The sequence below is a fragment of the Amblyraja radiata genome, chromosome 4 (assembly GCF_010909765.2).
Source record: "Amblyraja radiata isolate CabotCenter1 chromosome 4, sAmbRad1.1.pri, whole genome shotgun sequence".
Lineage (NCBI taxonomy): Eukaryota > Metazoa > Chordata > Chondrichthyes > Rajiformes > Rajidae > Amblyraja > Amblyraja radiata.
Window position 1 is genome coordinate 26,618,324 of NC_045959.1, and position 14,844 is coordinate 26,633,167.

The 14,844-nt window shown below is 47.4% G+C and overlaps 1 protein-coding gene across 3 annotated transcripts in view; it reads left to right on the forward strand.

The window, feature by feature from the left end:
- The first annotated feature begins 4,978 nt into the window (after positions 1–4,978).
- The window catches only part of cnot10 (CCR4-NOT transcription complex subunit 10), a 34,406-nt gene continuing 24,540 nt past the window's right edge, over positions 4,979–14,844 (forward strand). The window contains exons 1-4 of one of the 3 annotated variants that reach the window (XM_033019122.1): positions 4,979–5,077; positions 6,755–6,852; positions 9,017–9,178; positions 13,767–13,917. In XM_033019122.1, coding sequence (XP_032875013.1) covers positions 4,993–5,077; positions 6,755–6,852; positions 9,017–9,178; positions 13,767–13,917 — 496 coding nt within the window. In that variant the 5' untranslated portion in view covers positions 4,979–4,992. Of the gene's footprint in view, positions 5,078–6,753; positions 6,884–9,016; positions 9,179–13,766; positions 13,918–14,844 lie in introns of those variants that run through there. The other 2 variants (XM_033019123.1, XM_033019124.1) reach the window with 2 other exon arrangements.

Genomic DNA, 14,844 nt, shown 5'->3' on the forward strand with positions numbered 1-14,844 from the left:
TTTATCACTTCTGAGAATTTTTAGATACCAAAGGAATCAAGAAAAAACACAAATAATGCCTTACTTGATGAAATGCAGTGAGCAAACGCGATAATTCCCAATATTTTCAATGTTTACCAAGCACTTTAGCTGCTGTAGTCCCTTCAGTTCTCGCTTCTCTATACCTTCATTTCATAGAAACATAGAAACATAGAAATTAGGTGCAGGAGTAGGCCATTCGGCCCTTCGAGCCTGCACCGCCATTCAATATGATCATGGCTGATCATTCAACTCAGTATCCCGTACCTGCCTTCTCTCCATACCCTCTGATCCCCTTAGCCACAAGGGCCACATCTAACTCCCTCTTAAATATAGCCAATGAACTGGCCTCGACTACCCTCTGTGGCAGAGAGTTCCAGAGATTCACCACTCTCTGTGTGAAAAAAGTTCTTCTCATCTCAGTTTTAAAGGATTTCCCCCTTATCCTTAAGCTGTGACCCCTTGTCCTGGACTTCCCCAACATCGGGAGCAATCTTCCTGCATCTAGCCTGTCCAACCCCTTAAGAATTTTGTAAGTTTCTATAAGATCCCCTCTCAATCTCCTAAATTCTAGAGAGTATAAACCAAGTCTATCCAGTCTTTCTTCATAAGACAGTCCTGACATCCCAGGAATCAGTCTGGTGAACCTTCTCTGCACTCCCTCTATGGCAATAATGTCCTTCCTCAGATTTGGAGACCAAAACTGTACGCAATACTCCAGGTATGGTCTCACCAAGACCCTGTACAACTGCAGTAGAACCTCCCTGCTCCTATACTCAAATCCTTTTGCTATGAAAGCTAACATACCATTCGCTTTCTTCACTGCCTGCTGCACCTGCATGCCTACTTTCAATGGCTGGTGTACCATGACACCCAGGTCTCGCTACATCTCCCCTTTTCCTAGTCGGCCACCATTTAGATAATAGTCTGCTTTCCTGTTTTTGCCACCAAAATGGATAACCTCACATTTATCCACATTATACTGCATCAGCCAAACATTTGCCCACTCACCCAGCCTATCCAAGTCACCTTGCAGTCTCCTAGCATCCTCCTCACATCTAACACTGCCCCCCAGCTTACTGTCAACCGCAAACTTGGAGATATTGCCTTCAATTCCCTCATCCAGATCATTAATATATATTGTAAATAGCTGGTGTCCCAGCACTGAGCCTTGCGGTACCCCACTAGTCACTGCCTGCCATTGTGAAAAGGACCCGTTTACTCCTACTCTTTGCTTCCTGTTTGCCATCCAGTTCTCTATCCACATCAATACTGAACCCCCAATGCCGTTTCGCTTCACGTTTGGAATTCTAAAGTTGGGTACATGTCTCTCACACTTACCCCGCCTCCCACAATAGTTTTCAGCGCAAAAATTCAACATTTTGGCGGTTTTTAACAGGTAGGAAAGTACGCGTTTCTAGCATTAATAACATATACCGGAAGTGACGGATGTCTTCCAGTTGGATTTAGCGGCTCCGTGCGTCGAGCCCTATGACCCAGTGACCTTTCGTGCAACCCCCCTATAGGATAAAGAAATTCTTGCTTTGCTTAAGCACACAGAACATAGTAGGCATATACTACAAAACAGATAAGTGTGTCCATATACCATAATATAAATATATACACACATTAATAAATAAACTGATAAAGTGCAAATAACAGAAAATGGGTTCATAATAATCAGAGTTTTGTCCGAGCCAGGTTTAATAGCCTGATGGTTGTGGGGAAGTAGCTATTCCTGAACCTGGTTGTTGCAGTCTTCAGGCTCCTGTACCTTCTACCTAAAGGTAGCAGGGAGATGAGTGTGTGGCCAGGATGGTGTGGGTCTTTGATGATACTGCCAGCCTTTTTGAGGCAGCGACTGCGATAAATCCCCTCGATGGAAGGAAGGTCAGAGCCGATGATGGACTGGGCAGTGTTTACTATTTTTTTGTAGTCTTTTCCTCTCCAGGGAGCTCAAATTGCCAAACCAAGCCACGATGCAACCGGTCAGCATGCTCTCTACTATGCACCTGTAGAAGTTAGAGAGAGTCTTCCTTGACAAACCGACTCTCCGTAATCTCCTCAGGAAGTAGAGGCGCTGATGAGCTTTCTTGATAATTGCATTAGTGTTCTCGGACCAGGAAAGATCTTCAGAGATGTGCACGCCCAGGAATTTGAAGCTCTTGACCCTTTCAACCATCGACCCGTTGATATAAATGGGGCTGTGGGTTCCCCTCCTACTCCTTCCAAAGTCCACAATCAGTTCCTTGGTTTTGCTGGTGTTGAGGGCCAGGTTATTGCGCTGGCACTATATGGACAGGTGCTCGAGGCTCTGGAGGGAGACATTTCAGTCGGAACGAAATTGTATACCTTGCAGTCATAACATAGAATAAAATAACAAAACACACACTTAACACAGTTTAACATCCTCAACAGTGAGTCTACCAGGCACCTCCTCACAGTGATGGAAGGCAAAAGTCTTAAAGTCCTTGTCTCTTCCTTGTTCTCCCTTTGCGTTGAGGCGATCCAGGCTTCCGATGTTGAGACCCCGCCGGGTGATGGTAAGTCCAGCGGCCGCATCCGAGCTCCGCAAACGGGCCGGTTCAAACTCCGCGGCCCGGGGCAGTTGAAGCTGCCACCCTCCAGTCCAGCGGGCGAAGCTGTCGTTGCGGGAGCTCCGGAGAACCGGTCACCAACCTGGGACCGGCAAGCTCCCGACAATAGCACCCGCTGAGTTTCTCCAGCATTTTTGTGTACCTTCGAGCTCCCGACAATGTTGTTCACTGGGCCCGCGGCCGTGCCTCCGAGGCTCTGAAGTCGGGTCGTCGCCGCCGTAACGCCACCACAGCCCCGAAGTCGGCCAGCCTCGCGTTGGAAAGTCCTGGCTCTGCCTCCGGAGCCTCGAGGTCGGTCCCAGTTGAAGGCCGTCAGCTCCGCCATTAGGCCTCAGCACAGACGGAGAGGGAGACGGGGGATACGACAAACAAAGGTCACATACCCCGAAGGAGGGGACTAAAAACAGTTTCACCCCCCCCCCCCACACAAACACGACTAAAATAAACAAAATAAACTAAACAACAGGACAAAAGAAAACAAAAAAAAGGAAAAGACGGACTGCAGGTGAGCCGCAGCTGCTTGGGCAGCGCCGCCACTTCTGGACTTCCACATACAAGCTGGAGTAACGCAGCGGCACAGGCAGCATCTGTGGAGAGAAGATATGGGTGACGTTTCGGGTCGGGACTCGACCCGAAACGTCACCCATTTGTTCTCTCCAGAGATGCTGCCTGTCCCGCTGAGTTGCTCTAGCTTTTTGTGTCTCTCTACAGAAGTTTGTTTGTTTGTCTGCTTCAGATCCCAGCATCTGCAGTCTTTTGTGCCTCAATAGGTTCTTAGCGCCTGGCCGCCTGCACTTCTGCTCAGAAAAATCAGATTAATAGTCATGATATTGCACACAAAGCAGGCCCTGCGCCCCACTGATTTCATACCCACAAGCAAGCATCTATCTATCCTAATCCTTCCCTAACTTCTTTTAATGTTCCACATTCCCATTAACTTCACCACTACGATTCTACCACTCAGTGGTTCACTTCCAATACACCAGACTCTTCCATCGCAGTCCATTGACATATCTCACTCCACCAGCAGATTAACCTGGCACAAGTGTGGCACAGTGGTATACAAGTGAGAGGAATATCCTAACCCATAACGTCTTGGCATTTGAAACAAAAGCAGAAATGCTGGAAGAACTCATGAAAAAATAAGGTAGGCAACGTCTGTGGAAAGAGAAAAGAGAAGAGCCAACAATGAACCATTCTACATTTCCTTAATCATTGAATGCTTTGACCTGGATTAGTATTAGTAGACGGAAATTGGCTGGTTCTACGGCCGAGAAGAAACGGAGGGGTTTAAGTCCTTCCTGTTGGGGGATGGGGGTGTAGAGTGACTGGACATCTCCGCTCAGTCCGCATTAATGTACCTGATCTCCCGTTTGCTCAATAATTTAACTCCTCCCATTCCCAATCTGACCTTTCTGTCCTGGGCCTCCTCCATTGTCAGAGTGAGGCTCATGTTGTCGACCTCCCCGTGGTGAGCCCCAAAGATCTTAGAGCAGAGCTCTGTCAACTGACCTCAGTCAGGCAAACAACAACAAACAGAGACAGCAGCAGAAATACCAACAGCACATTGAACTGGCTGCAGCGCCTGGAAGGCATTACATAACTTCTTCTGCCTCAAACGCAAGAAGAAGAAGAGTGAGGCCCACCGCAAATTGGAGGAACAGCACCTCATATTTCTCTTGGGCAGTTTACACCCCAGCGGTATAAACATTGACTTCTCTAACCATGTAGCCCTTGCCTTCCCTCTCTCCATCCCCTCCCAGTTCTCTCACCAGTCTTACCGTCTCCAACTACATTCTATCTCTGTACTGCCCACTCCCCTGACATCAGTCTGAAGAAGGGTCTCGACCCGAAACATCACCCATTCCTTCTCTCCAGAGATGCAGCCTGTCCCGCTGTTATTCCAGCATTTTGTGCCTATCAGCTGTTCTTCATGATGAGCGAGGAAACCTGACACCCAGAGGAAACTTGTGAAATCAGAAGGAGAACAGACCAATGATCCTATAGCCAAAGGTCCACAAAAATGCTGGAGAAACCCTATAGACAATATGGGAACAGACAAACTCCACACAGGCTGGGGGCGGGGTGACCGCATAGGGGCGGGGCCTGTGCCCAGGGGCGGGGCATGTGTGGGCGGGGCATGTGTCCAGGGGGCGGGTCCTGTGCCCGGGGATGGGGCTGTGTGGGCGGGGTCTGTGCCCGGGGATGGGGCTGTGTGGGCGGGGCCTGTGCCCGGGGATGGGGCTGTGTGGGCGGGGCCTGTGCCCGGGGATGGGTCTGTGTGGGCGGGGCAAGTGCCCAGGGGGCGGGGCCTGTGTGATTCTATTTTCATCTCCCATGCGACCCGCTGCGGCTGTACGGAAGTGACGTTATTGCCATGCGCCTGCCAGGTGATTGGCGGCGAGTTGACCGGCCGTTGGAGGCGGCGATGGCGGAACCGTTGGCGTCCGGGAGCGGCGGCGGTGAGGGAGCGGGTTAGAGCGGGGCCGGGGTAGTGGGGGGTAGAGCGGGGTCGGGGTAGTGGGGGGTAGAGCGGGGCCGGGGTAGTGGGGGGTAGAGCGGGGCCGGGGTAGTGGGGGGTAGAGCGGGGCCGGGGTAGTGGGGGAGTGGGGCCGGGGTAGTGGGGGGTAGAGCGGGGCCGGGGTAGTGGGGGGTAGAGCGGGGCCGGGGTAGTGGGGGTAGTAGAGCGGGGCCGGGGTAGTGGGGGGTAGAGCGGGGCCGGGGTAGTGGGGGAGTGGGGCCGGGGTAGTGGGGGTAGAGCGGTGTCGGGGTAGTGGGGGGTAGAGTGGGGCCGGGTAGTGGGGGGTAGAGCGGGGCCGGGGTAGTGGGGGGTAGAGCGGGGCCGGGGTAGTGGGGGGTAGAAGCGGGCCGGGGTAGTGGGGGGGTAGAGCGGGGCCGGGGTAGTGGGGGGGTAGAGCGGGGCCGGGGTGGTGGGGGGTAGAGCGGGGCCGGGGTAGTGGGGGGTAGAGCGGGGTCGGGGTAGTGGGGGGTAGAGCGGGGCCGGTGGTAGTGGGGGGGTAGAGCGGGGGGCCGGGGTAGTGGGGTAGAGCGGGGCCGGGGTAAGTGGGGGGTAGAGCGGGGCCGGGGTAAGTGTGGGGTAGAGCTGGGGCCGGGGTATGGGGTGGGTAAGCGGGGGCCTGGGGTAGTGGGGGGTAAGAGCGGGGCCGGGGTAGTGGGGGGTAGAGAGGGGCCGGGGTAGTGGGGGGTAGAGCGGGGCCGGGGTAGTGGGGGGTAGAGCGGGGCCGGGGTAGTGGGGGGTAGAGTGGGGCCGGGGTAGTGGGGGGGAGAGTGGGGCCGGGGGAGTGGGGGGGAGAGCGGGGCCGGGGTAGTGGGGGGGGTAGAGCGGGGCCGGGGTAGTGGGGGGTAGAGTGGGGCCGGGGTAGTGGGGGGTAGAGTGGGGCCGGGGTAGTGGGGGGTAGAGTGGGGCCGGGGTAGAGCGGGGCCGGGGTAGTGGGGTAGAGCGGGGCCGGGGTAGTGGGGGGTAGAGCGGGGCCGGGGTAGTGGGGGGTAGAGCGGGGCCGGGGTAGTGGGGGGTAGAGCGGGGCCGGGGTAGTGGGGCCGGGGGAGGGGAGGGGACAGGACAGTCAGAGGTCGTCTTTTTCTGTTTGCTCCACATTCCCGACATCATAAGGCACGACCCGTCCCCCCGTCCTCACCCCGGTCTCCCCCTGGTGCCCCCCTCGCCTCCTCCCTGTCAGATTTCCCCTGGGTCCTGGCTATGCCCTGGGTTGGAAGTTGGCCACCGATATTGAACCAGCAGCAAGTTACTTTGGGTCCGTTATCGAGTTTATGTTGAAGCTGGTCCACACACAATGATGCTCTACAACTGCTCAGTGCCTCTGGTGTCGACTGGTGGTTGTCCTTTGTGATGACCTATTCGTTGCAGTCTCCCAACATTATGCCCCTTGATCTTCCCCAGAAGCTATCAGACAAAAATTTTCCACGTTCCTTCTTAATTCCCCGTGCAGCTTGTATGTTGACACCGAAAGGAAATGCTGCAGAGCACTTTAGTTTTTCGAAAGTTTGGTATTTGTACAGTATTTAATTTTTCAAGGAAATCATCAAAAACATTTTATCTGCAGAAGTCAAGCATAGTGTCACTCGAGTATCTCTGTTGAATAATTGTTTCTCTATTGTAGATCAGGGGACCGATGTGAAAATAGAAAACCATTCTCTGTCACCAGGAGTTGCTGACCATGAAAAGGAACTTGCGAGCAATGCTTATCAAGCTTACGCAGTGAGTGTTGCAATGTGAGAGGCACAGAGAAGTGAGAGCTGATATACAATCATACCTATAACATTTTATGCAATTTTCATTTCCATGTGCAATTTATTCTCATTCATTAATCTTTGTGATTAACCAGCTAAAAGCAGATGATGCTGAACATACTCAGCGAGTCAGACAGCACCTTGGAAAGACAAATGGAGTTGATGTTTCAATTCAGTGAACCTTCTTTGGAGATTGATCTGCTGACTTCAGCATTTTCAGTTTTCTAACATCTGCGTTTTGTGTTTGGTTTTATTATTGTTGCTGCCTCTCCTGTTATTGTCTGTCCTATACACTTAAATACCAGTTGCCATAAAAGACCTCCAATCAAATGTATAATTTGTTTAAATATGACTAGCGGCAAATTATTATATCATTCAAGAGATTAGCCACTTAAGAGACAACATAGGGTAAGGAGAATGTCGTATTACGTAGTTGAGCTTTCCCCATGTTGTCTCTTAAGTGGCTAGAGGGAGTAATCTCTTGAATGATAAATGACATGATGACATGAAGACAAATAACGACACAATTGTGCTCTTTAGAACAGAAAATCCCATGTTATTTACCAAGTGCTCCGTCATTCCAAGACATTAATTGAAATATACAGCATGGAAACAGGCCCTTCGACTCAACTCATCCATGCTGACAGAAGTGCCCATCTGAGCTGGTCTCATTGGCTTGTATTTGGCCCATATCTCGCGAAATCTTTCCTAAGCACATTCCTGTCTAAATGTCTTTTAAACATTGTAATTGTACCACTTCTGGCAACTTGTTTCATATACCCCATCATCCAGATGTGAAACCCTTATAAATCAAACTCTCCGGTTCCATCAAAATCCTTGTGAATCTCTAGCTTATTGCCTATTTTAATAGCTTAATCCTTCCTGTAGCAAGACAACTCGAACTCTACTTGTGGATGTCAGCTAGCATTTCCAGCATTTCTTTTTTTGCCGCCTGGTGTCACATTTCATGTGATCTCCAGTTTGCACCTCCCCAGATGTACCTTTTTGCTATTCACTGCCATCCACTTTCAGCTAGCCACTATTGTTTCTTATCATTCAACCTTTGCCGGTCTCCATCACAGACTTTATGTTTACTCTTCCTCCCTCTGCAACTCAGCTTGTTTTATTTTCCGTTCTGATGAAAGTTAATCGATCTGAAATGTACCTCTTAATCCCCCCCCACTGCGAATTTGACATTCTATAGTTCTGCCTACAGCAGCGATCCTCCACAGTGATTGAGTTGAATCCTCATCCTCCTTATTGATGGGACATTAGCACAAGCCCCTCAGATCTCTGATTTATTTGCCCGATGTCCACCTTTTTAATATACTTTGTGTAGGAAACTCCTCAATATAGTTGTAAGAATCAAGAGCAGCTTATTGACTCCTTCCCTGGTCCGGGGAATTTGATTAAATTATTACAATGTAATGTTGCAGTGACCATGCTAACTGGGGCAGAGATATAAAAGTGGAGCTCTTTCTTGTGCTTGTCACAGTGAAGCACAAAGACACTGCACAATTACTAGGCCGATCATGTTGACAGTATTGTGTTGACGGTATATTTATATCTCTAAAGCAAATGAAAGTGTGGGTTTGACAGTTTGAAGCATAACAGAACAGTACAATGACACAGCTAACAGAGCAGTTATTATGACTTGAATTCAATCCTAATCTCTGGATCTATCGGTGTGGAGCTTGGACGTTCTCCCTAGATTTCCTCCACATAGCCCAAAGACTTGCAAGTTGCTAAATTAATTGTATACTGTTGCTGCTTGTCTCTCGCTAAGTGGTTGAATATGGGAGAGGGGGTTTATGGGAATGGGTTAGGGGAGAATTAGTTAAAAAATGGGTGCATGATGGTCAGTGTAGATTCAGTAAGCCAAAGGTCCTGCATCGTGTAGTATCTTGTACAATTCTGTTTGTTGCAGAAATAAATTCTGCCTTGCAGACTATTTCTTGGTTCTCTTTTATGAGACTGTTTGCCATCTCTACGCTTTGCTTGCCTACTCACACTATATCATGGACTGCTTTTTGTGGAGCACCAGCACTGTATATTATTGATATGAAGTTCTAAAGGATAAATTGCTGTAAATCGTGATTGCCTTTGTGTTTTTATGCATTATTTTACTTCAGGCAGGGCAGTTTGACACTTGCCTCCAGTGTCTGGCTCATCTGCAAGAACTGAACAAAGATGATTACAAAATATCTCTGAATAAAGCAGTGGTGGAGTTCTATAAAAATGGGCAGACTTTGACAGACACCTTGAGGCAGACACTCAACTTGTTGAGAAATCAGGTAAGTACCGAGCGCAACTTTATCTGTGACTTTTCCCACACTCTGGAATATTAAGGAAGTGAGGCAGTTCCTATCTCGAGGAATAGAAGTTTATTTTGGTTCCTGTTTCAGCATTCATTGAGAATGTATCTGATGTGTGATCTAACCCGGTCTTTTGATCTAACCCTTTTTTCTTTTGCTTAATAAATAATAAATCTGTTATACACTTAATTGATATAGTACAGATTGTTATTTGCAGAGAAAAGTCCCATACTTCTACCACACTCGGTGTGTAGAAGAGTTGCTGAAAGGCCCATTTGTCTTGAGCTCTTCAACCAGACTTTGTCTACACTACCCATTAATATCTGTAAAACTTTGTTCAAATTAAAGGGAATACAGCCAGCCCTTGTTTGTGAAAGCTCGCCTGGTAATTTGATGGTTTAAGTAGATGATTTGGGATCACATTAAGATTATATTAATATGCCCAATTGCTGAATTACACATCCTTGTTAAATTATGTTATCACCAACACTGCTCGCTGTGCTCCCATCGTGTCATTGATTGATGGAGATAGGGAGGTGTTTTCCCATCTGTGGTTTTTAAATGCAATGATTATATGTATGTAAGCTCAAATCCTCTTGGTGAGCACTCGTCACATCCTGCCAATCCAAATGTGCGGCCATTATGAATGAATAAAACTACGAATGAATGAAATCTCTGCCACCAACGCAGATTCCTAAAAAAAGGTCAATAATGTACATTCCACAAGCTTCAATTGTAGCCTGAAATTTGTGCAGATTTATCAAATATCTTCTGAATGACCCGAAAACAACACATGTAGACATTCTCATGCATCTTACAGTACCTAGTCATAATGCATCTATGCTGACTGTCACTGACTATCTGAGATTTGAGGTGTCTTTACAGGGCTCTCACTTAACTTTTTTACCCTGTTGCCAGCCGGGCAACCTTGGCAGCTTTTTAGGTTGCCAAATGACAGTTTAGGTGGTCATTTAAGATGGCTTGCATGACACGTGCGATAATGTGCGCGGACGAAGCGCGTAGTTACCAGTCGGAATTATACTCAATGAAGCATTCACATATTATTTCTGCTTCAAATAAAGTCACAAACTAAACATTCACCAATCAAGACATGATATATCCCACAATGACATGCAGCAAAATTATAAGACAGTATCTCAACTCTTTTTACACATTGCAATTAATGCAATTTCTATTAGTTCTTTCCACTTCCAAACAAAAATGTGGTTGGATTATTCAGCGTATGATCAACCTGTGTCAATAAATCCTGGACCATGGTAACATATATGCGTACGTATAGTCGTGAATGTTGCTCAGTAAATAACTACAGTGCTGATACTCCATATTAAGAGCCGTTAAAATGAATTCTGTAATAACGTGTCAACGGTAGCAGTGACAATCGAACACTGCGGTTTTAATGTTTCACGTGTTCACAATTTAATTAATCCATCTTTATGGATTTAAACAAATAATAACATTTGGAATTAAAACACATTTGATTGCATTCCGTTATCAAACATAGTCAATATTCGCTCTGAAGACATTCCCAGGACAATAGGGTCAGGGAGGGGTGTGTGTGTGTGAATCAGGGCGGGGTGGATAGATGACGGGGGGGGGGGTGGGGGGGTGGTTAGAAGGCAGTCGGTGCAGAATGGATGGATTGAGGCAGGTGAATTAGTACGTGTTGGTTGGAGTAGGTACAATTGTGAGGGGAGAGCACGGGGGATGTCAGTGGTGTTGAATGGGGGGGGGGGGGTTCAGTACGGGATGGATGGGGGTAGACAAAAGTGCTGGAGAAACTCAGTGGGTGAGGCAGCATCTATCGAGCGAAGGTAATAGGCAATGTTTCGGTTCGAGACCCTTCAGACTGTTCCCCCCATTCTTCTTGTCGTAGGATGAATGTGGGGGGGTGGGGGGTGTCAGTACAGTGTGGATCGGAGGGTCTGTGCAGGATGAATGGGGAATCACTAGAGGATGAAGGGGGAAGGTGCAGGGTAAATGGAGGGTGGGTCATTACGGGATGAATGCGTGGATTAGTACAGGATGGATGGGGAATCAGTACAGGATGGATGGAGGAGGTGCAGGGTGGATGGGAAAGGGGTAAGTACAGGGTGAATTGGGGAACCAGTGTAGGATGGATGGGGGAGGGGGGGCGGGTATGGCGGCAGGAGAATTAATGCGAGGTGGATAGGGTGATCAGCGCAGGATGAATAGATTGGGGGGGGGGGGGGAGGGGAGCACAGGGGATGCCAGTGAGGACTGAATAGAGGCGGGAATGGATATCAGTGCGGGATGCATTACAGCCGTCACCGCCGACACAAAACGTCGCGTTCCTTTTCTCCATAGATGCTGCCTGACCCGCGCAGTTACTCCAGTTTTTTGTGTCTATCTTCGGTACAAACCAGTATCTGGTTGCCAAGCCGGGCAAAATGACTCGGTGCTTAGTTGCCCGGCGGCGCTTTGAGTGGTCAATGGCACCCGGGCAACCGTTAATTTTGAGCCCTGCTTTATATTTACAATGATAATCGTTAGCCGCTGTTTTCTAACTCCTCTCGGTTCACTTAAATATTTGAGGGCACAGCACAGGCTTTCAACCCACGGGAGCCTGCATCATGTGAATGCTGAAAGATTGTAGATAGGCCATCCGCAATGCAAACTACATCTTTAAAACCAGGGAATCTGAACCACCTGGTCTTCGCCATTCTCTGTGCAGCACTTATTGGCTTCATTGCTGTTAAGAATAGTGTTTCAATAGATAATAGGTGCAGGAGTAGGCCCTTCGAGCCAGCACCACCATTCATTGTGATCATGGCTGATCATCCACAATCAGTATCCGATTCCTGCCGTCTCTCCATATCCCCCTGACTCCACTATCTTTAAGAACTCTATCTAACTCTCTCTTGTAAGCATTCAGAGAATTGGCCTCCACTACAAGATACAAGATACAAGATAGATTTAATTGTCACATGTGCCAGATGGCACAGTGAAATGAAATTCCCATACAGCCATACAATAAAAATAAAAACAAAGGACACAACACACTATAGAATTTAACATAAAACATCCCCACACAGCAGAATCAAAGTTTCCCACTGTGTGGGAAGGCACCAAAGTTACCTTCTGAGGCAGAGAATTCCACAGATTCACAACTCACTGGGAGAAAAAGTGTTTCCTCGTCTCCGTTCTAAATGGCCTACTCCTTATTATTAAACTGTGGCCCCTGGTTCAGGACTCCCCCGACATTGGGAAAATGTTTCCTGCCTCTAGCATGTCTAATCCCTTAATAATCTTATATGTTTCAATAAGATCACTGCTCATCTTTCTAAATTCCAGTATATACAAACCCAGTCGCTCCATTCTATCAATATATGACAGTCCCGCCATCCTGGGAATTAACCTCGTGAACCTACACTGCACTCCCTCAATAACACGAATGTCCTTCCTCAAATTTGGAGACAATATATTCCTCAAATATTGCACACAATACTCCAGGTGTGATCTCACTAGGGTCCTGTGAAACTGCCGAAGGACCTCTTTGCTCCAATACTCAACTCCTCTTATTATGAAGGCCAACATGCCATTAGCTTTCTTCACTGCCTACCGTACCTGCATGCTTACATGAACAAGGACACCCAGATTTTGTTGTACTTCCCCTTTTCCCAATTTGACACCATTCAGATAATAATCTGCCTTCCTATTTTTGCCACCAAAGTGAATTACCTCATATTTATCCACATTAAACTGCATCTGCCCACTCACCCAACCCGCCCAAGTCACCCTGCATCCTCATAGCATGCTCCTCACAGTTCACACTGCCACCCAGCTTTGTGTCATCTGCAAATTTGCGGATGTTACTTTTAATCCCTTCATCTAAATCATTAATGAATATTGTAAATAGCTGCGGTCCCAGCACCAAGCCTTGCGATACCCCACTAATCTATAATCTATAGTTTTGTTACCTCATGTACCGTAACAGAACAATGAAATTCTCACTTGCTGAACCTTAACAGATCTGTAAATGCAATAACATGCAGATAAATCTATTGTAATCATAATGTAATGATTCAATAACACATGCTAGGTAACTGCAATAGTGCAAAACCAAGTATCTAGTGCAAGCAATGATGCAGTCCATAGAATATCATAGTTTCTGAGGTCAGTATTGTGTAGTGTTCAAGATCCTGACGGTTGCTGGGAAGAAGCCCTTCATAAATCTGTTGGTCATAGTTTTTGCGTTAATTTTGCTTGCGTTCATTTTGATGAGTCTCCCTGATTCAGTGTTAGTTTTCTTCGAGAATCAAGCATACTATCCTTTTCCGCCATTGTGAACATTGGTGAAATGTAGTTGCGATGGTTGTGGTTGGGGACAGGTTGTGAACATGTTAATTGAGAGCAAGTTGATCAGCTGGAGGAGGGCAGGTTGAGGGTGGAGTGGGGGAGGGGGGTGTGCCAGGTGGGATTGTAGAGGAGGATTCTTAGTATATCAGTAGCATATTTCACAGGAACAAATTCATCTGGGGAGAATAAATACTTGATAAGGTCACTGCAAACTGTTGGATTGTTTTAGGTCCATTCCACAGTGGAAGAAATGGATGGACTGGACGATGTTGAGAACAGTATGCTTTACTACAACCAAGCAATCATTCTTTACCACCTGCGACAATATACTGAAGCAATATCCATTGGGGAGAAACTTTACCAATTCATTGAGCCCTTTGGTAAGTATAGGTCCTTTCACTCTCTTGTAAAATACTTTGTTGGTACTTGTGTTGCTCTAGTCATCATAACCCTGTGGCTGGTTAAAGTAAAGTGATATTATTTTAAAACAATTCTAAAATGTTTTTTTAAATAACTGCTTAGATTCAAGATTCTGTATAAGCCACAGCCACTATTTCAATGTCCAAAAAATGTCCCACCATCCCCCTAAAGATTTTCTAGCAGATAATTCTAGCATGTATCTTAAACAATGTTGAGGTACCACCGCCATCATTTCTGCCAAATCTGCTGATAGGCTAAGTGAATGAAGAGCAGTGTTCTTTCCCTGGTTTATATCCCCAGTGTGGAAGCTCTAATAATTGACCAGTTCCAGTAGTTGCACTATGTTGTTTGAATGGAAAGAGCAGAATTCTGGAACGGGCACGCTACTGTGAGCTCCACCATGATGCAGGGTGGGCAGAGCTTCCTTGAAAGAATATAATGATCCCATTGACTCATGGAGATCTACTGGCTCATGGCCATTCGTATAGGATACGGAGCATTTGGCACAGCTCCACTGCCTTCAAGGGCAGAGAGAAACCAGTGAGGATGACAGAAGGATTGTGCCTCCTCCAAACTGTCTACCCACCCTGGCCCATAAACCACTGCGTGCTCCACCCTATCAGATTCTGCCACCCAAGTATTAGTGGAATCAAATCATTTTGGACCTTGGGTAAATGTTGAAGAAATCAGCAGGATGGAATAGTGAGAGAATTATCAGACCACCACTCATGGAACTATTTCCTATATATTTACCTTGCTTTGCTTTAATTCACTATTTGTGACTCTTGGTGATATCCTTTAGAATCTTGAGTAGGATTTGTCCTGGAGTCTCTGTGTTTTGTGTGAACAGTTCCAGCTTCTCAGGGACTTTATCTCGCCACTCGGGC